The sequence below is a fragment of the Haemorhous mexicanus genome, chromosome 20, assembly GCF_027477595.1.
Source record: "Haemorhous mexicanus isolate bHaeMex1 chromosome 20, bHaeMex1.pri, whole genome shotgun sequence".
Taxonomy (NCBI): Eukaryota; Metazoa; Chordata; class Aves; order Passeriformes; family Fringillidae; genus Haemorhous; species Haemorhous mexicanus.
In genome coordinates, this window is record NC_082360.1 from 4,894,045 (window position 1) to 4,921,973 (window position 27,929).

At 45.6% G+C, this 27,929-nt stretch overlaps 3 protein-coding genes across 13 annotated transcripts in view; 1 reads left to right on the forward strand and 2 right to left on the reverse strand.

Moving 5' to 3' along the window:
* Positions 1-2,004, reverse strand: part of SAP30BP (SAP30 binding protein) — a 29,352-nt gene extending 27,348 nt beyond the window's left edge. The window contains exons 1-2 of one of the 2 annotated variants that reach the window (XM_059864519.1): positions 1,854-2,004; positions 1,585-1,694 (exon numbers count right to left, since the gene is read on the reverse strand). In XM_059864519.1, the coding sequence (XP_059720502.1) occupies positions 1,585-1,694; positions 1,854-1,968 (225 nt within the window). In that variant the 5' untranslated portion in view covers positions 1,969-2,004. The remainder of the gene's footprint in view (positions 1-1,584; positions 1,695-1,853) is intronic. The other variant, XM_059864518.1, reaches the window with a different exon arrangement.
* Positions 2,005-2,027: 23 nt separating this feature from the next.
* The window catches only part of RECQL5 (RecQ like helicase 5), a 37,917-nt gene continuing 12,015 nt past the window's right edge, over positions 2,028-27,929 (forward strand). The window contains exons 1-9 of one of the 8 annotated variants that reach the window (XM_059864509.1): positions 2,043-2,242; positions 2,671-2,792; positions 3,736-3,867; positions 3,955-4,076; positions 5,790-6,308; positions 6,869-6,974; positions 7,524-7,635; positions 9,784-9,946; positions 10,286-10,368. In XM_059864509.1, the coding sequence (XP_059720492.1) occupies positions 2,672-2,792; positions 3,736-3,867; positions 3,955-4,076; positions 5,790-6,308; positions 6,869-6,974; positions 7,524-7,635; positions 9,784-9,946; positions 10,286-10,368 (1,358 nt within the window). In that variant the 5' untranslated portion in view covers positions 2,043-2,242; position 2,671. Of the gene's footprint in view, positions 2,286-2,459; positions 2,793-3,735; positions 3,868-3,954; positions 4,077-5,789; positions 6,309-6,868; positions 6,975-7,523; positions 7,636-9,783; positions 9,947-10,285; positions 10,369-27,929 lie in introns of those variants that run through there. The other 7 variants (XM_059864511.1, XM_059864510.1, XM_059864512.1 and 4 more) reach the window with 7 other exon arrangements.
* Positions 11,855-27,796, reverse strand: SMIM5 (small integral membrane protein 5). Of its 3 annotated transcripts, none has more exons than XM_059864521.1 (5): positions 27,422-27,796; positions 20,871-21,056; positions 19,110-19,263; positions 13,842-17,707; positions 11,855-12,544 (listed from the first exon to the last, which is right to left on the reverse strand). In XM_059864521.1, exons 3-4 carry the CDS (start codon positions 19,234-19,236, stop codon positions 17,589-17,591), a joined length of 246 nt encoding a protein of 81 aa, XP_059720504.1. In that variant the 5' UTR covers positions 19,237-19,263; positions 20,871-21,056; positions 27,422-27,796; the 3' UTR covers positions 11,855-12,544; positions 13,842-17,588. The 3 variants fall into 3 exon arrangements, with proteins under 3 accessions (XP_059720504.1, XP_059720503.1, XP_059720505.1); XM_059864520.1 differs by having other exon boundaries at positions 20,916-21,056; positions 27,422-27,788; XM_059864522.1 differs by lacking the exon at positions 20,871-21,056.

The following is a 27,929-nucleotide window of genomic DNA, read 5'->3' on the forward strand; positions in this document are numbered from 1 at the left end:
GAGATTGCTCTCCCCTCTACCATCTCTCTTATATAGATAAAAGTGATTTTCATCAAAGCAATAATGGGTTGAATTTTCCATGTTGCAGACAGTAACTGAAAAAGCTCTCAAAAACTTCTGAGCTAGCAGGGAGTAAGAACATTAACAAACAGAGTAGCATTACTGAGAAGTGGCTTTGAATAAAAACAGAGGCTTTTCAGTCACTGTTAAAGTAGTTAAAACACCCACTGAATTGTACAGAGCAAAGGACAGGCAGCTTGAGTGCACTTCATCCTGCTTTATAAAACAACTCATAACCCCCATGAGCTACCAGCAAAAGCAATCCCAAGGAAGTTTTCAAGTCTGCTCAGAGAATATTTAATGGGGGAAAAAAAAGGGAAGTAACTTGTGCAACCTGCACTGTAACCACAAACCTAAGCAAGATCCACTGGCTGGCAGCAGAGTGATTGACTGATTGTCCTTTCCTGAACAGCAGCTGATGATGGAGAGCTGCAACCTGCACCAAAAGCTGTGCATGCAATAAAGACACTCCATCTGCAAGCCCTTTACAACACTAACTAAACACAGCTGACCCTGGCAAGCACCTGGATCACACACAGGGCTTCCTTTGGACCACCCAGACCTCACTGAAGCAGAGTCTAGAAGTGCTGGATACAAAAAGAAAAATCACTGAAGCAGTAAAAAGGTTCACTGCTTTGCTAAAGGAGACACCAGGGGCAACAGAACAGAACTTAAAACAGGAACAAGAGACTGAGGAATTCCTTGGCTGCTACTTGGGCAGACAAATGGCAGAAAAAAGTGTCTCCTAAGAGACTGATCCAACACACAGAGAGCAGATTTCAGTGAGGACAAGTTATAGTAGTCCTGGGTTTTTGGCTATGTGGTAGAAGAAAGAACTGGAACAGGAAGAAGATAAGAAAAAGGGTGACAATAAAGAAAGAAGATCAAAACTTTCCCTTTTCCCCTCCAAACTTATTGTTTCACTCCCCCAGACCCAGGGCAGAACTACAAATCCTTCTGTGTGATGCAGCTCTGCGAGCTCCATGCCCTGTCCCCCCACACTGCTGTTATCTCAGAATTCAGGTGATATCAGACACGTGCCATGCACCTGTGACAGACAAAAGCCACCCACATGTAGACAAGACACTGTTACATCAAGGTGCCTTGATGCAGGGAGTGCATTGAGCTACATACAAAAGAATAATTTAACACAGCACACAAGTTTATTCTTTTTAATCCACCAGCTAACAGTGTGCTCCTCTTACAAGGCTCTTATAGGTCAACAATGTTTAAAGAACAGCTTTTATTTGGAGTGGCTGTAACAGCCTTTTTCCCATTAAAGAGTCCAAGGACACCAACACAGTATCGAGCAACACGAGCTGTGGCAAGCTGCTGATGGGTTTCAGGGCAAATGCTTTCTACTTGAAAACAAAGTGGAAAGGAGGAGGTGGAAAGCGCTGAAACCCATACCAGGAGTCAGATATTCCAGGTTCCATCACGGGTTCCTATTTGGGGTTTTTATTTGAAAGAGCCTACAGCCTGTGTATGGGGTCAAGACAAGCTCCGGAGCAGGGAGGTACTTACTGACTGCCTGCTGTTCTCGTCGTCCTCCTCTTCGTACCCTTCCTCGTCCCCATCCAGCCGGGTAAAGTCATCTTCTCCGTACCCAACTGACACCAGGCCTCCTTTCTCTCCTAAGGAGGAAGACAAAAGGAAAACACTGAGGGAAGGGGAGGTGGCAGCGTGCGGGGCCTTCCCTTCACATCGCGGAAAGAGCCAGGCTGGCGCGAGCCGCGCGGGGGAGCACCGGCGCCCCAGCCCGCCGCCTGTCCCGGCCCCCTGCCCGCCCTCACCCGTGGGCGCTCCCCCATCGCTCCCCGCCGTGCCGGCCTCGCTGTCCGACTCCGGGTCCGAGTCCTCGGCGTAAACCGCCAGCGAGGAGAGTACACTGCGCTTTGCCGCCGCCATCTTCCGCCTTGTCCGGGCGCACTTCCGGCGCGCGGGGATGACGTAGGTGGCGCTGCCCTTCTTCCGCCCTCAGCGGGCTCCCGGCGCACCGGGGGCATCCTGTCCTCACGGCCGGAGGAGAAGCTGCTCGGGGAAACTCACGGCCGGAGGGCAAAATCCTCAGCCAGGCGGAGCGGAGCGTCTAGGGGGAGGAGAGGGGATGAAAAGTGGGCGGGCTGGCCCTTTAAGTGGAGCTTTTAACGTCACTTTGTGGCGCCGCGACAGCACCTGCCGGGTGTGGAGTGAGCGCGGAGTGTGGGGGCCGGGACAGGGCGGAGGTGGGACCGGGGACATGGAGGGGATGCAGGGACACAGGGTTGGGGGACGTGTGGGGGAGGGTGAGTAGGAGCCGCCTGCCCCCACAGCTCCTCCACGTCGGGTGCGGGCGAGTTTGGCGGGCACTGCCCCCCCCCCCCCCCCCCCCCCTTCCGCTATGCGCCCCTGTGCTGTGCCCCATGGGGAGGCGGCTGAGCCAGAGTAAACACGGTGTGGCCCTCTCCAGTGAGGGGGTCTGGAGAGGCATCCCTGAGAGACCCGACCAAAGTGGGAGTGTGGCAGGGGAGCCCTGGGGGAGACCGTGCAGGTGGCTGGGGGGCGGGCAGGCCTCGGACAGAGGAGGGCGATAGCGCCCGCGTCGAGCTCAGGTTCCTGTCGCCTCCTTAGGATGAGCGGGAAGGCTCCCCCGGGCCTGGAGGGCAGGGTCAGGAAAACACTGCAGAAGGTCTTCGGGTTCGAGTCCTTCAAGACTTCCTTGCAGGAAAGTGCGACCATGGCTGTGGCGAGAGGTGAGGCTGGGCACGGGAGACGTGTGGGGCACGGCTGGGTGTCCGTCTCCATCCGTGTGGGGCGGCACTGCAGGAGCTGCTGCTGTCTCTGCTGTGAGCAGCCCTCACCCGGACTGAGCAGTAGCGCCCAGCCCTCCACGCCCTCCTCTGCTCTGAGGTGGTTTTGGTGGCCCAGAGGCACGTGCTACACACGAGCTCTGCATCTTTTCCTCTCATTTGTTTTATAACACCGTCATTACATCAGCCATGGAAATGGGAAAGTGCAGCATTGTTGGTGTCTTTTCTAGTTGTCTCCTCATACCTGCCAGTGTGTTTGTGGTCAGATGACATCAAACCTTTAACATTCAGACATTTTCAGAGTAAAACTGTCCTTTTGTTAAAGACAATACCAGCAGAGGACTTGATTTCTTGGTATAGCTGAGATCTTCAGAATCATGGGGCTGTTATCAGAAACATTTTTGTGCTGGTGTTGACACGTGCCCCAACAGCCAGCTGGGGGTGGACAGGCAGCTCACACAAACAAGTTGCCAGCTCCCCCAGCAGCTCTCTCAGTGGGAGTCAGAACAGTGCCCAGTTCAGTTTCCATCTATCACCACTCACTGTGGACAACAGACCTGTCAGAAGTGGGATTCTGTGTGCAAGGTGTCTCTGCCTGTTAACCTGGTGTCACTGGCACCTTCCTGGCTTGAGCTGGATCCTGGTTAGTGCAGGAGCAGTCACTGCAGGATGTGATCAGTGTAGTTGAGATTTCCAACTCCTGTTTCATGTGAGGGGTCTTTCTGGGATAAGCTTTAAGTGGATATGGTGAAGTTCTGTCATGGGGCTGGTAATGTGATAAGTGGAGGTCTGTAAAATGAGTGAAAGCAGCTTTTCTGGAGGAGCTTCAGCATGAATAACTTAACTTTATCTTGATTTCTGTGTATCTTCTGTTACTTTTGTACAGCTGCCTCTAAATGTTTACAAAGCAATCTGAGGTTCTTTGAAGGAAACCACTGCTGGCATGCAAAGTATTGCTGTGCTTTTAGAACCTACACTGAAGGGTTTTGTTGCTGTGCCACCTGGTACATGCACACAGGTCCTGTTTCTGCCCCCCCCTCCTGCCTGAGCCCCAGGAACTCAACACCACTCAGAGGCCTTGAGCTTTCTTCTGTTGTTTTTGCAGGAGAGAAGGATGTCTTTGTGTGCATGCCCACAGGGGCAGGGAAATCCTTGTGCTACCAGCTTCCTGCAGTTCTGGCAGTGGGCATCACCATTGTCATTTCACCTCTGATTGCACTGATTCAGGTAACTGTCTCCTGTTAGCTGGGGAATAGCAGCCAGGGAAGGGGAGGCCTTGGAGGCACAGCAGCTGTCCTCCTGTCTTTCTGCCCACAAGTCTCTGCTGCTGACCTGCCTCTGGATTCTCCTGATGTCTTGGGATAGGTGAGGACAGCACAGTATCTCTGGTATGATACTTTGCATTTATCTAAAAGGATGGTTTTGTCTTTAATAATAACCTGATGGTTTTTATAACTGAGCCTTTCTCCATTTTCTCCAGACATTAGCAGCAAAGCAGAATAACTCAAATTCACCAAAAGATGGATCTTTAACCAGAAAAAAACCTGCCACTTTCTTTACCTACAAAGTAATAACTCCAGTAGTGTTGAAGTTGCCTTTGAAGGCACAATTCATTCTGCATCAAAATGTGTTTTTGTTGCAGTCAATCTGTGATGGGAAGAAGCTGGTTTAGTAGAGCTGCTCCATGAGCATGTTCATCTGTGAGACTTTTTTTCCTCTGTTTTGCCTTTTCTACTGTTTCATCACTTGTTGGGTGAAACAATTTCCTGTAAGAGCAGCTGTAGCATTGCTTAGACTTGTGTAGACCATTAGCACTGTGTGACATCTGCTGCTGCAGGCTGCTGGTTTGGGATTCGTTATTTGTGGAATTATTTTAACTCCTTTACAGTCTCACTGTAATACATGTTAAAAACAATAGCAGGCTTGGTGATACTTCTCAGAAAGATACTATAAAGAGTGAATTTGTTCCAAGTGTGAGGATTACTGATGAAACTCTAGCATGGCCAATATTAGTGAAATGGAGGTAAAGATATCATTGATAAGAGAGTTACAAATAGGTTGAGATGAGCTTGATGAGTCTTAAGGGAAAGAGCTGGAGTAAACCCCCAGAGTCTTCTCATCAAGCCCTGAGAAGGGGTTGCTCTGTCTGAAATGATCATGATGTATTTCAGTGTAGCCAAACTTCAAGAGTTCAGCCTGTGCAGTTCATTATTGGGAAGGCTGAGAGGTGACTGTGAACAGAAAACAGAAACAGACATTAAATCAATTACTGAAGCCAGATATTGAGTAAAAGAATGAGATACCTGTTTTTCAGGACTCTTCATATCCTGAAATGTCAGATGCTAGTCGAGTGCAAGTCAGCAGGGGACAGGGAAGTGAATTTGTATGGCCAGAGTTCATCTGGATGTGATGCCACTTTTTCTTCTTGGTTTTCATGACAACTCTCATCCATGTTTCTGGTTCTGCTGCAGTGGAGGTTTGCATGATCCTTGCACTTTGTCCTGTCTCAGTTGTGTTAGGACATCCTTCAGTTATTTAGGAGTGAGCTGCTCCCTGTTCTTGCAGGGTGGGAGTGTTCATTTTCCATCTGTGACAACTCTGTAGTGTAAGTACTGAAATATGTTCAGGTTACTGGGCCTGTTATGAGTTGTTCTGCGCAGATCTCTGCTGGTGTTCCCTAGCAGCAAAAAAAACTGTCTTAAGGTGAATGGATGCACAAAAATGCAGCTGAATATAAGAGCTGGATAGAGCTTAAAGGTGAAGGAAAAGGCATCTAGAATTGGAGTTGTAACTAACAGGACTGCAGGTTTGTGTTGTCCTGGGATTTGATCCTGGAGGTGGAAACTGGAGTATCACCTGGGTCTCCCTACTAATCTTTCTTGGTGCTGATGACTGACTTTATTCCCATTGATTTTAACTTCTATTTTGTATTTACTCTAGGATCAAGTGGATCACCTGCTGGCTCTGAAGATCAAAGCCTGCTCTCTGAACTCCAAGCTGTCTGCCCAGGAGAAGAAAACCATCCTGGCTGACTTGGCAAGCGAGAAGCCTCAAGTAAAGCTCCTGTACATCACCCCAGAGATGGCAGCTGCCTCTTCCTTCCAGCCAACACTGAATTCCCTGGTGTCCAGAAACCTCCTGTCCTACCTGGTCATTGATGAAGCTCACTGTATTTCCCAGTGGGGACACGACTTCCGCCCCGACTACCTGCGCCTGGGCTCCCTGCGCAGCTGCATCCCCCGCACCCCCTGCGTTGCCCTGACTGCCACTGCCACCAAGCAGGTCCAGGAGGACGTGGTGGCAGCGCTCAAGCTCAAGCAGCCACTTTCCACCTTTAAGACTCCTTGTTTCAGATCTAACTTGTTCTATGATGTGCAGTTCAAAGAGCTCCTTACTGATCCCTATGCCAACTTGAAGGATTTCTGTCTGAAGGCGCTTGAAGTGAAGGGCACCACTGGGGTAGGTTTTACCTTTAGGGAAGAAAACTAAACTGGACAAAATCTACCCTAATGGTCCCTGGCCTTCTAGGGATTGGTCAGGCCCTGACAGGTCTGTGGCAGGAAATGAGGAGGTCCCAGGAAGGAGAGTGGTCATGTGTGTTTTCTAAGTCCTCTAAAAGTGCACACTTATGTTTTTTAGTTTCTCTAAACCAGGTAGAATGTGAAGGCTGTGGTCCTGTCAGGGATGTCCTCAGAAGGGGGCTAGTCTAAAAGAAAATTTATTAGAAATACAGAACAAGCATTTCCACTTGGTTTGTCACATCTTCTGTGACCATTGTATGTCTGTGTTCTGCTCTTTTAGTGTTGAGAGGGTGAGCAGAAGCATTTGAAGTGTTGAATTGTCTGCTCTAACACTAATTCTCAAAATAACTCTCTGCAGCTCAGCTATAACCTCTGCACCTGGGTGTGTTTGTGAGATGCTTCTTGCATTGTGTCTACTGGGAGAGGATGAGGGGCTGTATTTGCAGCTCTGTTGATTGACTTCAGGCAGTGTCCTGGCCTTTGTCTCCTGGCTCCCAGGTGTACTCCGGCTGTGGCATTGTGTACTGCAGAATGAGGGATGTGTGTGACCAGCTGGCCATTGAGCTGAGCTACCGAGGGCTGAAAGCCAAGGCCTACCATGCAGGTACTGGAGTCTGCATCTCTCACTAGCTGGGAGAACTGAACTCTGCCACCTGGGTTGGGGCTACCTAGAAAACAGCTTTCTAGGCATGCTCTGCACTCTGTGTGATGCTCACACATCAGGTCTGTGAGGTAAGTGCAGGCCCTTCACCACAATGGCATTCCCTTGTCTCCAGAGCTGTTGGTTTTGTTGGATCTTTCATGGCCTGAATATAACAACTGCTTTTATCCTGGGTGGGGAGCTAGATTTTTTTTTCTCTGGAATAAGAGCAGCTGCTGCTGACTTCTGCTTGGTCCCAGGCCAGTTTAAACACTGGGAAGAGAAGAGTGTGTACATCAGACAGTTTTAGTGAGGGAGTTTGCCTGCAGTGGGGGAATGAATGAGAAAGAAAATCCTCTTGTTTCTTTCCTTCTTGTTTTTTGGGGGTTTTGTTTTGTTTGTGGGGTTTTTTGATTTTTGGTTTGTTTTTTTTTTCTTTTTGTGGGTTGGAGTTTGTTTGTTTTGGTCTGTTCTTTTGTGGTGTTGTTTACTTTCTTCTCTTTTCCTTCCCAGGGCTCAAGGCAGCTGACAGGACTTCTGTCCAGAATGAATGGATGGAGGAGAAGATCCCTGTCATTGTTGCAACCATCAGTTTTGGAATGGGAGTAGACAAAGGAAATGTCAGGTGTGTGAGGCTGAGTGTTGTGCACCATCAGAGACTGAAACCTGAGCAGGGGGAAGGAAAAGTCTCAGGCTCTGTTACCTAATCCACCTGACTCAACTGCCTGATGAACACTTGCTTAAACCAACAAAAGCAGTGCTGGAAGTTTTTTATCTTGAAAGCGGCAAAACCAAACCTTTGGGAAGGCTTTGTAAAAACAGTAAAAACAAGGCAGCAGAGCTCCTCTTTGCCAGTCATCCTTAAAATCAAGAAAATGGGAGGAATGCTTTTCTGCCACACCCTCCAGGGTTTCAGAAAGAGCCATCTCAGTTCAATCACAGCTGTCTCTTTCACTTCTCTTAGTGTAATAGTTGCTGTCTAAAAGCAGTGGAAAGAAAATCTGCGCCTAAAATAATTCACCCACCCTCTATTAAAATAGTCAGAGCCAGCTTTTTTTGGACATCTCTTGCAGTGCACTGGGGAAAAAATAGCCCTTCAGAAATGGCAATAACCATATAAAAATACAGCTCTGGTCCGAGGACAGAAACTTTGCACATGGTTTGCCATTGCTGTTCCTCTGAGATTGCTGTCCCCATAAGGGCTCTGGGTTAGAATTCCTGCCCTGCAATATGGCTGTGCTGAGTTATTATTGTGATGACTTACTAGAGGGAAAATTCAGGTGCAGCTCAGACAACACCCGCAACTGACCTGATCTCTGAAATCCACATAGAGAAGCTGCTCTGAATACTGTGAGAGAAGGGCAGGATATCACTGAGCCAATCCCATCAGTTCACAACTGTGCCATCCCTCTGCCTTTGTCACTGTGCTGCCAGGAAACAGTGCCATAGCAGTGACAATTTTACTCCTTGATGCATCTTTCCAAACAGAGAAGTGAGGAATCTCCTAGGGCATGAATTAATGACCTGCTGAAGCACTCTGCCCTGTCCAGTGGTCATTAAAAAAGGCAGAGAGTAACTGAAATGCAGAGGGCTGACTGAAAGTGAAATATAGCTGAAATATGCTTCTAATCTAGTTAGTTTACAAGGAATGGAGTTAAAATGACTCTTTACAGGCATTTTTAAAAATAACTTAAAGAACATTATACCCAAGCCTAGTTAACAAGGCACTGCTGCTTAGCCTTTGCTCTGTGCTGGCAGATTTCCGAGTATTCATGCATATGTTATCAAATAAGGTCAGGTCTGACAACTTCTGGAGATGACTCTTCTGGACAAAAGGGAAAACAGAGGTGGTGTCCCTTTTTATTCAGGTGGAATCTGCTCCTCTCTCTTCACAGTTAATTCAGTTTTGCTTAAAATTATTTATCAATTTCTTCAGCAAACTTCCTGATGGGGTTTAAATGTGCAGGGCTCTGATGCTTCCTGCTTGGCCTGTTCCTGGGCTGTTTGTGTATGAAGAAACACATTTGCTTGCTTTTGTCATTTAATCTTTAGCTACACCCATATGCATCATACCTGCCCTTGGGTCATGCTGGCTTTGAGGCAGACTTGAAAACATTGGCAGCATTACCATGCAATCCTCTCAAAACAGGTATAAGCTGCATTGCTGAATAGTCAGGTACAAGCAGGTTTAAAGCAGTCTTGCATTGCTGTGTTGAAAACCTTCCTGCAGAGATTTAGTAATGATTCTATAGTCATATTTTTTGGTTAGGAAGGTTGTCTTCATCTGAGAAGCACAGTGAGGTAGAATTTCCCATGGAGATTTTGGCTAAATGTTTTTTTAAAAGAAAGTATTTAAAAATTTGTGGTGCAGTTATGTCCCACAAAATAAATATTACCTTTTTATTAATGCTGTATTTTATGATAAAATCTCCCAAACTACTTAATTCAGTGTTCTTATTCTCAATCTTTGTAGCTGCACAGTTGTATGCATGTTTGGGATACTCAGGTGTTCATTCTTTTCTATCCATGTGGAGTGGCATCCTGCTCACATGCTGCCAAGGTGCATTTGTTTTCTTATAGCTCTGCTGCTTTCCATGTCTTGTGTGTTAAGAGGACTAAAACTTCAGTGTGCAAATTCTCTTGCTGTGTTCCATCCTCTTTTATGTTTTGCTGCCTTGGTTTTTGCTGTTGTTGATGCCCACAGACACCAGACTGGTGTGTGCAGTGCTCTGAGAAACCTGCAGCCTCATGTTCCCTGTTTGACCCCATGCAGATTTGTTGCCCACTGGAATATTGCCAAGTCAATGGCTGGATATTACCAGGAGTCTGGCAGAGCTGGGAGAGATGGAAAACCATCCTGCTGCCGCCTCTATTACTCAAGGAATGACAGGGATCAAGTCAGCTTCCTTATCAAGAAGGAGCTCTCTAACATCCAGGTGAGAGCTGCAGAACTGTACCCACCTGCCTGGATCACCCTGCCTTGGCTCTGCTCTGGTTTGCCTGCAGTAATCTCTGAATATGAAGAGATGAAATGAAATGTTCTGAGTCTAGAGCTGTGTGGAGCCCCATTTCAAGGGATAGCAGAAGGAAGGGAAGCAGGGAAGGAAAAGGCTGCCAGAGCCAGCTCTATTAGAAAGGAATAGAGCAGAAACAGGGAGGTGTCTGTAGCTGTTTGCCACGTAGCTCAGAAGGGTTGGATTTAATCATTGTTAGAGTTAATCTATCTCTGTAAATTTACATTGAAGACTACAGTTCCTTATCCCATCTACTTTCAGGAAAAAAAGGGCACCTTAAAAGAGTCTGACAAAGCTGTGATGACAGCTTTTGACGCCATTGTGAACTTCTGTGAGGAGCTGGGGTGAGTGCATTTCTTTCACACACCACTGTTAATGCTGGGAAAAACATGTCCTGGTCTTCCAAGAAACTGTTATGGCTGAGATCCTGCATGTGTCCCTGGGAAATCTCTTACCACTCCCACCTCTGAGTTAACTGTGACCTTGGTCTTGGAGTCTGACCAAGTCAGGGGGATGTTTAACTTCTCTGGTGATACATTTTACAGTATTCCATCTTTGATCATGGGTTGACTTTGTTGCATTTGCTTTTGTTTTGACTCTCCTCCTTCAGTACATCACTCCTCTCCTAATGGGGCAGAGAGCCTTGGGATGGAAGCATTTAGATTTAATGTTTCTGTAAATCTCAGCATCTCCACTCTGCAAAGTGTCTGTGATTCTCACTGACCTTAGAAGGACCTGTTGGTGCTTAGAATGTTTCAGAAACAGGCTGAAATTATGGATGTGCCCAATCTAAATGCAGACTAGCAACCACAACATGCCTTGTTCAGGTTTAGTTCATGCCTTGTATGCTGTAATTGTACTAATTGCTGTTCTATGCTGGATCAGACATCAAAGCTATAATTTTGCCAGGAAGAGAGACTGCTCTTATGTTCACTAACTGAAAATTATCTTTGAGTATCATGCTTACAAGTTCTTCATTTTGTTTCATTTTTCACACATGGGTCTAGGACAGCTTTTTCAACATGAATGTAACACATGCTGCTTTTCTGGTGCCTTGGTGAGAGTGTTCTCTTCTTGTCACGTTTGGCAAACAAATCCTGGGTTTATGGGATAGTCTTGCCTGTACTGAAGTGTGGCACAACACTGAGCCCTGGGGCACTTGAAGGGGCACTTTCTTTACCCAAAGTCAAGGTGATGCTGTGAAGTAGCTGCTGGGAGACTTCTTTTCAAAAATTTGATCCACTTGTCTGAGAAGCTCTGCCCCTTTTGGGGTGTGTTCCCAGATCACAGATGGCTGTTGTGGCTGGGTTTTGTATAATCATAAAATGGTTTGGGTTGGAAGAGATCTTTTAGATGACCTAGTTCAACCTCCTGCCATGGGCAGGGACATTTTCCCCTAGGCCAGGGTGCTCCAAGCCCCATCCTACCTGGCCTTCCAAGGGATGGGGCATCCATAATTTCTCTGGGCAACCTGTCCCAGTATCTCACCCCCCTCAAAGTAATAATCTGTGTAAGGGAATATCACTGACTTAATCAGAAATCACCCCTCCCAGACGTTTTCTTCCCTTACTCAGCTTGATCCACTCTTCCAACTGTATATCATGGGCTGTGCATCCCAGAGTCACATATTGCAGCACCCCTGCATGGCTTCCCTGCTCCTAACTGCAGAAGACTGACGTGCTGTGGAAAGAAAAGCCACGTTGCATTTCTTTTTTACATATTGAATTAATACAGTTCTACTCACTATCCAAACAGTGAAAGCAAACCTCAGACTCTGACCTTGCAAGGTTATAAATAAGAACAAATAAAGACAGACTATGTACTGGTAAGTAAGTTTTTGCATAGTGTATTTAGGCCTGAGTATGACAGAAGAACAATGGTCTAAGCTGCTTTTAGAGAGTGGGTTCAAAGCTTTCAGTGGCCAGAGTTTCCTACTGCCCTTTTGCAAGATGAAAAAAAAACCCAACATACAAAGCTGCAGCAGCAGAACACATCTTTTATCAGCTTTAGGTGGTGGCTGACCATTTGTCACCTCTAGCTGGTGGTTTTGCTTGAAAGATGAAAATCAGAGACGAGTTTACTTTGGTACTTGCTAAATGTTGCAGTTCCTGAATCCAAACAGCCTCACGTATTGAGTTTGCTGTGGTCTGCAGAACAACTTGCTGGCATTGGGATGTTGTTCTTGATGCAGGGAAGTTGCATGGAGAGAAAATCCACCCAGGGAGTGAGATGAGAGTTTTCTGTGAACAGCACAATCAGGTTGTACCCAGGCTGGTTCTTGCTCAGCTGTAGCAAGTTCTGTGTCCCCACTTTGCTGTCTATGAGCCACCCTGTCTGTGCTTTGGAGATGTGCAGTACCCAAAGATAGCAGCAAATAAAATGAAAGCAATAAAAACAAAACAGAAGATGCAAATCACCACCAGCCCTCCAAGAGTCCAGTCACTTGTTGCAATCAGGCTCTTTAGGTCTTGCAGATCTGAGGATGCCTCTTGCTCTAGTGACATGCTGGCTTCCACCCTGCTGGGGGCAAACAACAGGGTCAGGTCTTGTATTCTCTCCATGCCCTCAGCCACAGCCCCAAAACCAGTGCAGGTATGCATGGTGTCTGTGCCTGCAGGCATCCCCCTCCAAAAGGAGTGTCACCCTTCACAGAAATGGGAGCATAAACCAGGGGAAATACAGCTAAAACTGATTGAACAATCAGATCTATAGAGATGTAAAGAGGAAAAGCTGCTTGCTCTACAGCATTTTGGCAGTTAAGATTTATTTTAATCATGGTTTATCAATATTTTCAATAATACAGTGTCTCTCCAGCATGTTTAATATGAACTCTTTGTCAGCTGTACAGCCTATACATGAAAAATGAGTGTTCATTGGGAGAAATTAATTGATACCATTGGAAGGATCTCTAAAAGGTATAGTTGGGGGCTTAAACTCTGAGGAGACAATGGAGATTAAAGGAACACTTATTTAAAAACAATCAAGCAAAATACCCTACCAATAATAAGCAAGGATCATGTACAACTTGTTTCTTCCATAGGGCTTAGAATAGTCCAAATATGTTAAAAAAGGTGTCCTAATTTTATGTTAAACTCCTCCTCCAATGAAGTTTGCTTTAGTAATGGTTTCTGTTACTCTGCAATAGAACCATAAATTTTCCTCCCACAAGGAATCCAGTAATAATTTAAACTGGGATCTCAGTGGGTTCTACTCACTTGCTCTTTCACTGATACTTTGAATAATGACTTCACTGTCAGCTTTCTAAAGAACATCAGCATCTCTTACTGAGCGTCTTGTGGTTTTACTAAAGCTTCCTTGCTTCTCAAGGGAAAGGATGGAATATTTCTCACACTTTCTTGCAAATGTGACTATGCATATGTAATACAGGAAGAGATACAGGTTATTTTTGAAAATTTGCTTGACTTGCTGCCTCTTATGTCTGTGTCCTGAATACTCTAAGAAGAAGAATTACTTCTGTAACATGTTTCATCCTCAGCAGGCTGGATTTGAGTTGAAGCACAAGCTCACACTTGCTGAAGTTTTTATTTCTTTCTCAACAGCCAGATTTATTCAGTTAATGGTTTGTTTTCTGGGTAGATGGCAGATCATTGTGTTCAGCCTTTAACCAACCAGCACATGGGAAATCAAAGCTGTTCTGGATTCCTTTGCCTTCAAAAAGGAGGCAGCCTAGATATAAGTTCCTTAGACCCAAAGGCAGAAATCCTGTGGGACTGCACACCCCAGGAAGTTCCTGTCTCTTTTGCTAAGTGCAGTTCACCTCCTAGAACAGGAGAGCTGTATAACATTTTATAAATACCTGAAGCTGCTGTGGTTTGTAGTAGGTGTTTCCTCTGTTGCCTCCTCTTCACCCCTCCAAGAGATCTTGGCCTGTGGTGAGGGGACTCCTTGCTGTCTTTGGAGGCTTGTAGAGGTAGCCTGGAAGTTGCCTCTTTGGGCTGAAGTAAATGATTAACAGCTGATTAATTCCTGCAAAGGTGTGGCTAATCTAATCAAATGAAAGGCCTTGAACCCAACTAAAAAGTCCTAATTCAGCTGTTCCTCAGACATTTTTTCCTCTTCATGGCTTTATCTATTCCTACAGCTGTTGCAAAGCTTGTAAAGGCCCACTGTGGCCTCTGTCTGGGGCAGGTTGCAGGATGTGGTGGAGAGAAGAGGGCTGTGTTTCCTGGATCCCAACTAGGTCTGTATTGCAAGCTCCAGTAGGAGACTGGAATGAGACTGAACAGGACTGCCCTGCAGTCCAAAATTCATTGTGACAGTTCAGGGGAATAAACCCATTCCAGAGCATTACACTGCTGTGAGCTGCAGTAAAACTCTCTATCACTTTCCTGACTGGAGAAGACCAGGGGTATGGTGCTGGAGAGAGAAGGGAGGGCAGAAGGAGGAGTGTGGTGTGTGAGACTGCTTGTGTGTAAAAGGAAACTTATTTTTCACAAGCCAAGAAAACCAGAGGGATAATGTTACAGAACAGAAGCTATTCCATTAAGTCATCAGTAGAACTTCAACCACTTCTGCTGGAAGGGTTGGCCTTGCTGGCTCTCTGAGCTTCCTCAAGGAAAGAAACAATTTCAATACTTCTTATCATCATGACTGAAGTAGTAACAGTATTCCTGTGCAGTTCCTCCTAGGCTTTCACAATAGGAATGGCAGTTGTGTTAGAAGCCTTGCCTTATTCTGTGCTTTTCTGAATTTCCCTCTGCAGGCTGAAACAAGAGGATCTATCCTCATTGCTGCTCCCTGTAGGTGCCTGTGTTTGAATACTGATCAAAGCCAAAACACAAAAGTTGTGTGAGTGCTGAGCAGGGACCAGCAGGTTTGTAGTCAGCAGAAGCTGAAGAGCTGCAGGAAGCTGGGCACTTGCTGGCATCTTTCAGGCTACTCTGAATGCATGCAAGAAAGCAGCAGATCAAGGAAACAACTGGCATGTTTGAGTCCCAGCTGTAGGAATAGTCCAGCTGAGTGCAGTGGTACAAAATAGTCCAAAGCAGAACATTAGGCCTGTGAGGTCCAAACAAGTGTGTAGAAATTGGCCTCCTCTACATGGTAGCTGGTCCTCTGTTCCAGAAAGCCACCTGAATCCTTTAGAGGATTGTCTGTTTTTTTTTCCTTCTCTTTCTTTAACACTGCTCTGTTTATTCTGTTTCTAATTCAGGAACTCACAGTGGCTGAGATAAGACAGGAGCCATTTCTCTTGTTCCTCTGCCTGGTATTTGTCAGTGGTTTAACTTGAACCACCACTGGGAAACATGCATTTGTAGCTTTTCCTGTTGAGATAAGGCCTGGCAGCTTGTTCCCAGTGACAGCAACCTGTCAGCCCTTGGTGTGTGTCCAGCCTGCCAAGCTTCCCCCTGTCTTTGCACAGGCTGGCTCCGTGCTGCTGGAACAGCCCTCAATGGGATGCTGTTAATGTCTGCAGCTGGCACTGTCTAGCACAAGCCTGGAAAGAAAGTGAGCTCTGTTCTTCACTGGGTCTCGTGACTTAATCTAGATACAAAAACATCTGTTGAGTCTGCCTCTGCAAAAGAGATTCTGAGGCTCCTGATGTCACTTTGTTTGCCACTTGGTTGTGAGTGAAATGAGCAAAGACTTACATGACAGGAGGTTGGTGTGATGCACCTCTGAATGTTTTCATTGATGCCATGCTTGAGATTGTTTCCCCCTAACATGTTGGTTGGCAGTGAAAGCTTTGGGACAGCCTAATAAAATTTTTCTTTTTTTTTTTCTTTTTTTTTTACACTTCGTTGTCTCAGTGTAACTGTGCATGCAGTAGCTCATGCTAGTGCAGTCTGCTCTGGGCAGTTGTCATGTTGAGTCTCAAATATTTATTTCTAAAGAACATCCTCATTTTCCACTGGAAAGTTTTTCTTTTTATTAATTTAATAGTAACACTGGTAGTTTCAGGAATTTTATTTTTCTTATAATTCTTATACTATTCACTATGTCTCTGGCTGCAGATATATTCCAATGTGCAGCAGTACGAAAATACCAAATACCTAGATCCTGTTTGTTGGCAAAAAATAAAGTGCATTAAATACATAAGAAGCTGAAGTAATGTGCCTTTTACTAATATGGGTACAGGCAACAGAGAAAATACATTTCTATACAGAGATTTCTTTCTTTTTCTGTACCTCCTGAAGTGTAAAGAGTATTTTAAAGCCCACTGTTAAATCCTTGAGGATTCTGTTCTATCTAGCTAGACGTTGGCTTTGGTACATATACTTAGTTGGGATACAGAGTCAAAAGATGACTTCTCTATATTCATGTAATTGTTTATACCTTCTCACAAAGATGGTTGGTCTCCCATTTGGGGCTGAAACACCAGTGGTTCAGAGTTTAGTGCAGAATTGTGGCCTTCTTGTGCTGTGCCAGTTGTGGTAGTGGTGGCCTGTGCCACAGCCTTGTACGTCGGTAAATCCCTTTCGGAAGTTCACCCGAGTGTAAACCAAACATGCACAGTGGCTGCAGCATGGAAAAGGGATTGATTTGCACTTGTTAACTCCAGCCCAGCAGCCCATTCTTGGCTCTGCTCTGTCACAGTGCCTCCTGTCAGCTGCTGCACACATACCCTGCAGTGATGGCTCCCATCATGTGTCACTCCTCTGAAATGCCTCTGTGCTTGCTCATAAACACACCCTTGGCATCATGTTCACATCTACTAAAATAAACTGCACACAGTGCAGGGAGTCAGGCACACAGATCCTTCAAGTAAGGATTGGGATTTGATCATCTCCTGGAGCTCCCATGCTCTGCAAGAACCATTCATCTGCAAAAAGCAGAAGAGTAGAAACCACAGGGAGTGGAGAGGGAGCATGTTGAGCAGAGAATGATCAAAATAAGCCATAGGATTGGTGAGTTTTTCCCTTTTGCCATAATCTTCTGTTTACAAGGAGTATTCCACATGATCTGTTTTCTTCTTTGGCAATTTCCCATCATCATATCACCAATGAAATGACACCAGGGGCAGCTGTTACCAGCTGTACTCAGAGCCTCAGCTGGCACATCTGGATGAGAGGGTCCACCATTTGTTCTTTCCAGCAGATATCTCAGCTAAACGTGTCTCCTGGAGCAAGTTTGGCCTTGATCCACGATGACCTGAGCAACTGGACCTCCCAGTGGTGTCAGTGGGGCTTGCTAATGCCCAGTACCATCCTTCTGGTGAGGAGAGCAGGCAGTGCCTCGTGTGTGGCTGTGTGCATGGCCTCTGCTTTGCTCCGTGGCTCTGTGTGCCAAGGGGAATCGTCAGCTGGCCCAGCTGCAGGGCTGTCTTTGGGAAAGCTCTCTCTTTTCTCAGCAATCTGTGTCCATGCCCTCCCATCCCATCCCAGCCCAGAAGAGGGACACAGTGATGGTAAAGGAGCTTTACCTTTCTGGTCACAGTAGTGGCTGTCACAGAGAGAAGGAATTCCATGCTGTGATTTCTGGTCCTTTGAGTCATGTTAATTAATATTGTTATTGCCATTTTCAGCAGGCTAGTGTGGAAAGTCATTCCCATAGCACTGAATCCTGATGTCCATGTGTGTCCTTGATAGCAGGTTGTGTCACTTCATGAATGGGCAGCTGGGCTGACTTGGCTCTTGCGTCTGGGATCAGGGCGTCCATCACAGCCACAGCAGCTGCAGCAGCAGCAACTGCAGGCAATGATCATGAGCACCAGCACAGTAACTGCAGAGAGAAACAAAGGATTATTGCTTCATAGCATAGGTACAATCCCTGCAGAGTAACCCTGTGTCTCCTCCAAGTTGTTTTGTGAGCAACAAAATGAGCAAAGCCTGGTTTCTTGAGATTTTTTTTGCCCTATATCCCCATCTTCCTCCTCCTAAGTTCCTCCTCCTTTGTATTGGTTTTCCATTTAATCTGGACAATCATTACCAGGCATTTCAAGACCTTAAGAGCTACATTCCAAACCATGTGAGGGTTTTTTTACCCACTTAATGGGCTGTTGTTAGGGAGCTGACATGCAGTACCTAAGCACAGCCATGTGCCTGGAAAGGAAGAAAATCCAGCTTTGGATTTTTGAGTAACCAGATTTGAGGGAGTTTGGTTGCTCAAAGTGGCAGTTTTATTTCTGAAGAGTGAGTTCAGCATACTCTTTAAGCATAGAGATGCATGACTGGGTTGGCTTTACTCTTCTGTATTTAGCTTGAAAAAATAAGATATTTCAAATGCAGGGGTTCATTTCACAGAACAGTGGGCTAGCACTGACTGTCCTCTACTCTAGCCAGGATGGCTGGTGTTGGCAGGGATGTGTTAGTTTATCTGGAGTAGAAAAGGATTACATGTTCCATCCTGCAGAACATGTAAGAGTGTGAGCATGCCTCTGTGTGTGCATGTGTTCCTTTAAAGCCTGGACCTGGGCTGCCAGGTAACCTGACCTGTGGGGAACCAGCTGTAGGGATGAACCAAATAAAGCAGCAGGTGTGACATTGTGAATTCCAGCCCAGGGAGGAGTGTCCAAGTGTCCACACCCTTCCTTTTGGCCAGGAGCAAGCCCTGTCTTTGAGGAGCAGGGCCTGTCTTCCTTTCTGCTTATTTTCCCATTGTGTAAACAAACTTCACCCTCCTTGATCCAACAGTTCTTGATTCAGTTGTTATTCCTTCCATGCCATCCCCACACAGAGCAGCAGGAGGGATCTTGCCAGAGGAGAATAAATAGACTCATCTGAAGTATATTTGCCTTCCACTGAGCCAATACAAGAATGACACTCAGAGCCCCTCTTAAGTGTCTTCTGTGGCAGGGAGATGCTCCAGTACCATTTGTCATAAACTATCTCCTATGCATCAAAACATTACAGCAGCTCTATGTCGGTTAAAATACTGCTGATTTAACTAATGTTTAAAATGGAAGCTTTGGGGAAAGCTGTACTGTTTCCTGTCATGCCCTGCAACCATGTAGAGGTACACACTGAGTGTTAAAAATTACCTAGGAATTAACCTGGGCCTCAGAGCACAGCCTAGAAAACAACAGCCAACACCACCAACCCACCTACACAGCCTGTGGAGCAAGTTACCCCCATAGGAGAAGAGAGAAATTCTGACACCCCTTTGCCTCCACCCACAAACTCACCAATAAACAGAAGAACCACAGAAAAGCTGACAATCTCCACTGGCTCAGCCTTGGGCAGTTTCTGGAGCTTAAGGAGAAACTTCTCACCAATGGCTTGAACTTCCTTCAAAAAGCTTTCAGAAGACATTCTGTCACAACCTCTCCAGGCTTTGTGCTGCAGGAGAACCAAACAGAGAATAAACCTTTTCACTGACTAATGCTAGGGAGCTGCCAGTCTTCTTATACAGCCAGTGATCACAAGGAAAACAAGTTTATCTGGTCTCAGTCCTTGTTCCCAGTAGCTAAGGTGGAGGACTATTAATTGTCTACGTGTTCTGGCACTGTTTTAATTTCAAAATCCAGCTTCACGGGTGTTTTTGTCAACTACACTGTTAAGCAGAGTCCAAACTGTTTTTTCTACAAGGACACTTCTTCCAGCAGGCACTGAGTTAGACTGGACAGTGCCTGCTCTTGGTTCTCAGCCAATAAAAGCACTTTTTTTTTCCAGTTGTGCTAACTTGTCCTTCCAGAAACAAATGCAGTTCTAACCCAACTTGAATGCTGAACTCCACTGTACATAGTCTTCAGTTGTTTGTTACCAAGTAGCACAAAGTAGACTCCCTTGAAGGCTTTTTGCACTTTGAGATACAGAACCCCCCTTCAAAAAAGTGGATTTACCTCAAAATACCTTAAAAAAAGGCATTTACCTCAACACCTCAATACAATGGGTATTAATAGTGTTGTATTAACCAGTTTTACTGCATGTGATACTAAAAGTTAAAGTCTGCATCCACTAGAGACAGCTGGATGCTTTTCAATTCTTACAGATGAATGCAATTTTATAAAGAAAGCTAAATTTAGTTGGTTTTTTTATTTTATTTTAAGCCACAGAGCAATATATTAATTGAACAGTGGATTCCACCCATCACTGCTGATAATGAGCAGAGCAAAAGCCCCTGGATCTGTCAGGGAGATATCTCCCCTGTGGAGCTAATCCCTCCTGCCCTGCTCAGTAATCTCAGGCCTTCTTTATTCCCAGAGTGGTGATCAGGAGCTCTTGTTACTGGAAATAGTATTAGTCTAGTTAAAGTTAAATGCCTCAGTTTTGTCACCAATATTTGCTGTACTTTTACCCCAAGAGCAAGATTTTAGGAGGCATTGCAACAAACTAGCTGCCATGAGACCTATGGATCTTCAAATTTTGCTTCAGTCAGGAATTGGAATTGGATATTTTTGAGAAATACCCATAGTTCCACCTAAAACAAATGTTTGGAGACGTCAACACTTGAATGGGTTATAACTCTTATTTCATTATTATATCAAAATGTACTGGTTTGTGTGTGTTGTAACAGGCAACACTGGGGTTTGGGACTTGAACATTGCAATTTAAGATCCTGATCTTGGTGATAACACAAAGCCAAGTGACCAAGACAGCACTTCCAGAACAAACCAGCTAGCTCCTTATTGCACATCTGGCTTGGTTACTCAAACAAATGGATGCTTGGAGTTCAGTTTTTCTAAACACACTGAGGACAGAGAGACCTTGGCTGTTTCTTTGCATGCTGGGCTTAAGTACTACAGTGCCAAGTTAAATTAGTTTTGTATGTTATTGCAATTCAAAAAGGGTTTTCTTTGTTCTTTTAAATCCAAGCTAAGGAATAAAAATCGGAACCAGCTGGTTTCTTAGAAGTGGGGGTGGATGGAAAATCCACATCCACAGAAAGATCATCATGCAACTTAGGAAGGAGGCAGAGCTGTGGTCTTTTGACCTGAAAAGGTCACCTTTTGAGACTAGGGTTAAATACTTCTTTCCAGATGATTGCATACCCCAAGTGAGCTTCTCCAGAAACAGCTGCTTTATCCTTAGTTCTGCAGGATTCTGTGTCAACAGGTTTTCAATTTTGTTTCCATTCTAAGAGATGGTGGATGAGGCAGAGGTGAAGTGATTTGTGTTTTCTGTTCTTGGCTCTAGAAGAAAAAAATTCAAAAAATAAAATTTCTGGCTTTAACATTGTGAAAATGTTTGTTCCCTTTGGAGGTGTTTCTGCCGGTCCAGAAGCTCTCCTCATAATGAATTTGCTGTAAACTTCCATGCCATGCTTTGGATTGCACCAGAAGCAACAGGTATAAGAGCCAGGCTTGTGAAATTTGGTTATACAGGGTAAAATTACTGAGTTCTACTGATTGTAGAAGTCCATGTGGATTAGCAAAGTGCTTAGTCAAAAATAATAAAGCCTGTCACTGTGATGGACGTTCCACTCTGCCCATGGTAACTATCTGGAGCTGAGTGAAGGAGTTTTTATTCTAAAGCTTGCAAGGAATGTTGCTTGTTTACCTTGGTCTGAATAACATCAGGGACCAAGTTTGATGGTGGTGGTGCAGTCTCCAACCTACCCGTGAGGAAGCAAATGTTTTTCTGATTGACTGCACTTTCTGCTGCTTCAAGGACTCTGCTTTGGGATTTCTACTTCTGCACCAAGGTAAAAGGGTGAAGAATAAAATAATCCTTAAAGGAAAAAAGTAAAACTCCTCCAAGAAAGCCAGTTACATTAATGGACTTTTGTATGTTCCATTCTACTTGTGATGTAAAGTCTTTCTTCAGGACTAGTTTTGATGTGACCTTTTCCCACTTGATTTCAGTGGAACCAAGATTTTACCCTTGAGATTAGCAGAAGGGTAAGGATAGTGTGATTTAAACCAGTTGTCTTATGCATCTGCCTAATTTACAACACAAAGGTGATGACTTACAATAACAGAGTGGAGCTGTGAGAATTAATTCCTTTTGTTTTATTATACTGTGTTCAAATAAGCTTCCAGTCACCAACAGGAGTAAAGGGCAGGTGGTGCAGGATATTCAGTTGAAACAGTAACTCTGATGATTATTATTAAAACGGGGAGGTCTTAAGAGGTTTGAAAGTTAAGGTTGTGGGCCTTAACTGACAGTTTACTTTCTGGGCCTGGAGTGCTGTTTTAGAGCCTGGAAGAGCCACTCAAGTTAGTACCTCAGAGATTCTCGGGAGTCTGAAGCAAATATAATTATCTGCCAGTGTTTCCCTCAGTTGGGAATTTCTTCTTGCTCATCACTGTCCTTCCTCAAAACTTCACCCACTGAGGATGGGAACCCTCCAGAGCAGAGGAGACTTGGCTGTAGGGCAGCAGAGCTGATGTAACTCATCCATATCATGGAAAAAGTCTTGAATGACCACAGTGCAATGTGGTCTTCATAACACATTGTCAGACTGATGTCAGGAAATTCTGCTCCACAGCTGTAGTCAAGCTCAAATGAAGTGAAAATCAGATGAAGAGAGGCAAGATAAGAACTCAAATAGAAAAGAAAGTAACACAATGTCTTGTCACAGGCAGTTTGTGACATCCTGCTGGGATGGGGTGCCAGCCTGAAATTCATGGCTTTGAATTAAGAAATAACTCAGTGATGCCAGTGGAACTAGATCATCAAATCTTTCTGCCCTCCTCTAATATTGCAAGGCCCAGCAGAGGGAGGGAATAAAACAAATAATTTAATTTGGGTTTATTTGGTTTTGATGGGGAAAAAAAAGGCCCATTCTGCCATGTGCCATGAGTTATTAGCCTTGCTTGAAAGGACAGAGCACAGAAATGATGCAGGGGAATGGCAAACAGCAGCAGATGTGCTGCTCAGCTGCCAGGATTACATGACCCTGGAAACCTGAAGTACATGTCCCGTGTTTAGGACTTACATAGGTTTAGATTCCCAGAAAGCACTAATGCAGATTCATCTTGCTGTGCCCACTGAAGAAAGCTGTGAAAATTGCCATAATAGCACTGAAATTATCTTTCTGAGTTGTTTTAATGGACTCATGCCATGCTGAAGCACTCAAAGAAGTTGGCTGCTCAGCCCCTTGGAGAATAAAGCCATTAAAAAGCCTCAATCTAGACATTCAAGAGAAAAGCCTCCATCAAGGTTCCTTTCTGCTGTGAACTGGCTGCATATGGAGGCTTCTTTTTCCAAGAAAAAGAGCTTTGAGATGACCATGTACAGTAGGGTCTCACATCCTTGTGTCTGCCTGAATGAAGCTGGTGAGGCTGCTGTGAGTCTTTTGGAATTGCTGTACATTTTAGTTTTGCATTTTTGCTGTACATTTGGGGTTTTTTGGTCTGTATTGATCTGTGTGTGGACACAGCTGCATCCACAGGTAAACTGTAGGGAGTCGGTGAGCTGAAATTTACTGCTGAGAATGAGACACTTGTTTACACATAGCCCTGGGGGTATTTGAGCAGCCTTTTTTAGTGCAAAAAGCACTAACTTAAGTTTGTGGTTTAGCCCCAGGACTAGAAGTTAGTAAATACAGGCAGTCTCCCTGGCCTGCCAGTGATGCTCCCTGGTTGTGACTTGGGGTAAGTCATCACGTCCCACTGCTGGGTGACTTCATCTCTGCAAGACAGTGGAACATGGAACCACATCAGAGCTTTGTTAATTGTTGTGTGTCCAAGTTTCCAGCATGCTTGGAAATCTTTAGATAGAAAGGCAACAAGTCCCTGGTTTTGCTGCAGTTAAAACTGAACTGGCCATTGTTTTGCTCAGTACTTTGAATACTTTGTTCACTGAGCCTGTTGAGGATGGATATAGATGAAAGTGTGCTTTCCACTGTTGTTTGCTCCTAACCCAACCATGCTCTTCATATTGTTCTTGCCATAATCCTCATCTATTAGTTTTACTGTGCTTGCATGTGTTTGTTGCTCTAGTAACCTAAAAGTGGAGCTAAAGCTTTGGAAAAGGGAATTTTGGGAGGAACAAGAAGCTGTCAATGCCTCTAGTCCTAATGCAGCAAGTCCCAGTGATGGTGAATTGGCTCTCCTCCACTGCCCACAGCAGGATGGCTCCAGAGACTTTACAAAGCAGAACTTTCCTGATGTCCCCATCAAGTAGAATGCCAGGGCAACATTTTCATTGCAGCCTTGGCTTTTCCTTAAGATTGGGACTTTGAAGAAGCAAATGTTGTGTTGTTCTTACTCAGACTAGTCCAAAAAATTGGTTGAAATTGGACCTGTACAGGGATGGGAAGCCTGTATGGATTGTGGGGGCTTATCTGATAGGAAATCTGACAAGGCAAGCCCAACCTCATGGAAGGAGGGTGCTGAGCAGCCAAAGGGGAGGGGATGCTTTTTATTCTGGTCTGAAACTCTAAAATAAGCTCTGACTGTACTTGGCCACTTTTTAAAGAAAATGAAGGCTTGGCCAGTTTCAAAACATACCAGCTTTGTTCTTGGTCCCTGAAATGTCCTTCTGATTTTATATGGATAAGGTCTGCAGTGCTTCCTGTTCTCAAACAATGCTGGGTTGCTAGGTGTGCCTACAGTGTGGATGCATTTTGGTGTAACGTGTCATAATTCCTGCATGATTGTTTATTGTTCTAAGCTTTTAGTGTACTGCTGAGATGAAAAGGTCCATAGAAATGCACTTGTATTATTAGTGCATGGTTTTCCCTCATCATTGTTAATGCAGATTTTGCTGCCATGACTGTAGTTGACCAGCCATGTCAATCTTAACTATAGTTCAGACAAGCCCATTTTCTTAAAACAGGAGTGCACAGAGCCAGACAGACCTATAATTCATTCCCAAGCAGATGAAAATAGTTTCCAGTATCAAGAGAATTCAGCCCTTGAACAGCACACACCCAAACTGGTAAACTGTAGCTCAATGCCATGGGAGAAAAGCTGGGACTTTGTCAGTTGGTTTGGAGCAGAAGGCCACACATTCCTGAGATTTTAAAGCTGCCCTGCCTGGGTCACCCTTTGGCTGGAATACCCTGTCATCTCCACCACCCACTATTTGGAGATGGGTTTTGAGGCAGCACTGTAAATGTGCCTTCTCTTCCCTACAACCTAATATTAGATTAATGTAAAAAGGCACTGAATTCCTACTTTCAGTAGCAGAGGTACCCACTGGGGCACTGAGCTGGGAGTCTTTACACCTCTGCAGATCACCCTGGTTTTCTCCAGTTCATTCCACAAACACGTCCACAAAACCTCATGAGATAATTCCTCACTACTAGAAATTTTTTAAGTGGGGGAACCAAAACACTGAGCCATCCAGTGAAAGGAAAAGGTCAATTTTAAAAATAAACCTGTAGCTCTTCTACAAGAGAACTTTTTTTAGGGCTGGTGATGCTTGAATCTAGCCTGAAAGTCTATTCTGATATTAGCAAAATATCCATTTCCCAGGAATCTGACTGAGAGGTAGCTGTGTGCCTGTGAAAGCCTTTTAGTGACTTCACAAACATAGTGGGATCTATCAGTAGTTGGTGCTTGAGGTCCAGCATCTGGAGGCCCTGAGAGTGCTGGAAACCTCTCCACCTTTTAACAGCCACCTCTGTGCCCTGTTCTTGATCTCACATCTACAAGTCTTCTAAATTACATGCATTTTTGAGCTTTTTGAAATATCCTGGACTAATCCTAGTAAAAGTGCCACTGGGGTGGAAGAGCTCAAAAATCAAAATCTGCAGCAGCTGCTGCTTAGGAGGAATTGTTTGGAAGCTCAGCAGCTGTGGCTGCGTGGGGCAGAGCTTGCATGGAGATGTTGGGTGGCTGCTGCTCCTGGCCCCTCACAGTCCCTGCTGGCCAGTGGGTGCCTCTGGCCCACTCCAGGCTCTGTGCTCGGGGCTTGTCTTACAGAGAGGAGCCACTCTGTCAAACTTGGATTATTTTGTACCTTCATTCCCACACCCACTGTTGCAGTTAAGCTGAGGCCCGTGCACTGTGACAGCTGTAACACAAGCCATGTCCTGCTGTTTTTATCCAGACATGTGTTTCACATTGCTGTGCCTCTCCCCCCACACATGAACAGCATGGCTGCAGCTGGACAAGCCCCCAGCCAAACCCATTAAGATTTTCTTTTGGCCAGGGAAACTTGGCATGTTTCTCCACCTCCTTCCCTCCCCTGCCCTTCTCCCCTCACTCCTCCCTCCTTATTTTTTTCTTTGTTGTTTCACATGCTTTATTTAAGAAACTCTCTTAACTGAAACAACCAACCTACAGAGACTATCCATTAGCAGTCTTCCCTCCATCCCCTTGAGCCTTAGGGCCAGGCTGGAGGCGTGTGGGTCTGAACTACTACCTCTCTAACTCAGGCAGTTCCAATTCCATGTTTGTACAACACTAGGTCAGAAAGACCTGCCCTCCATTCCTCGTTAATGGAAATAGAGAGAAGTGGAAATACCTGATCCTTAACATTCCTCCCTACAGGCATGTGTAGGATTGGGAAGACCTTTTTCTTTGAGAACTGGCTTTCTGCTCGTTTGTAAACAGCTGACTGCCCATGAACCTCCTGGCAGAGGCTGAGGGGTCCCAGCTCAGTGCTGGGAGCTACAGCAGCTTCCAAACAGAGAAGTCAGCTTCAGATAGCAGAAAATGGGGATTTATAAGGCCGGTCTCCACCACCAGCCCCTTTTCCCTTACCCAACAGCAAAACGGAGATGGGAGCACAGGTGGGACACCTCTGTGAAGCCAAAGCTCGGACACAATGACCTAAAATGCCTTTTTCAACCTAAATGATTCTGTTGTATAATTTCATGTATTTAGGCGATCCTTTTACTCTTCCTTCCCTTCTCACTGCATTCAAACTTGACGGTGTGCTTACTGTAAGCCATGAGCTGTGTATGTGCATGAACGTGCCTCTCAGAGCAGCGGGTTCTCGTGCTGCTTTGAGCACTAAACCAGCATCTGTGCCTGATACGCTGGCTGAATTCTTTTTTTAAATGTTCTCATTAGCAACTCCGTAAAATCTTTCCGTTTATTTCTATTGAATACAGATGCTTAACTTGCACAGCGTGCTAGTTCCCCGATCAGGGTTTGTTTTCTAAGCTCTCTGCATCAGGGTTTGGGGGATAAAACTTAGCTGCAGCTGGGAGGAGCTCCGGGAAAAGCTGTGGCCGGCACCCGCCGGGTTTCGTACGCGCCTGCCTGTGCTCCCCGCTAAGGCACGCACAGCCTCGGACCCAGCTGCCTTGTCCACACCGACTATTTCTGTATCAGGTCACCAGCTTATCAGGACATACGTTCTGTACGAGCACAGAAACCCGAGGAGCCTGCCTTTGTCACCGGCAGAGGAGTTGCGGAGTCCTGCTCGGGCTCGGAGCTCCTTTTGTTACAGGGCGGCTGCGGCGCAGTTCTCCGCAATCCCATTAAAAGCTTTTCTCCTGCCACCTTCGCTCCTCGGTGTCCCTGGCAAGCAAATTCCTTCTCCTAAGCTCTGCCCCATGTCTGACCGAGCAGGGGGAGCTCCCCAGGCTCCAGCCCCTCGCTAAGCAGCGTCGGCTGCCGCGCTTGACCGAACAGCAGCGATAGCTCAGCCTTACCCCGACCGCGAGCTCTGCTTCTCCTCTTGTTATTCTTTGTCTTCTTAAACTTTCACGTCATCTCTCCCCTCATCCTGGCTTGCGGCTCGCTGCTCGCTCGGCTCCTCTTTGCTCCGCTGCTGACAGCCAGCTGTTGTCTCTGCCTTTTTTTTTTTTTTTTTTTTTTTGTTGCTGGTTGTCGTGGAGATACGAAGTTTCGTGTTACATGTGTGCCAAAGAGGGAGGGAGAGGAGCCGCCGCAGGCTGAGCCAGAGCCGGTGCCAGCTCCCCGGGGCGCCCGAAGGCCGGCACTTGTTGCTGGCTTCCTCTGTGCATCTCCTCCGAGAGAGGAGTTTCTTCTTTACCTTTTAATGACGCCTTTTTCTGGCGTGAGACTTGAATCGATTCCCTGCCTGCGATAGTTTGGGGCGATGTTAAAGTGAATAACTTTTCTTTCTGCTGCCCGGTTTCCTTCTGGCTCCTGGGAGAAGGAGCTTTTCTCCTGTGCTCATTGAAAGGGCAGAGCAAG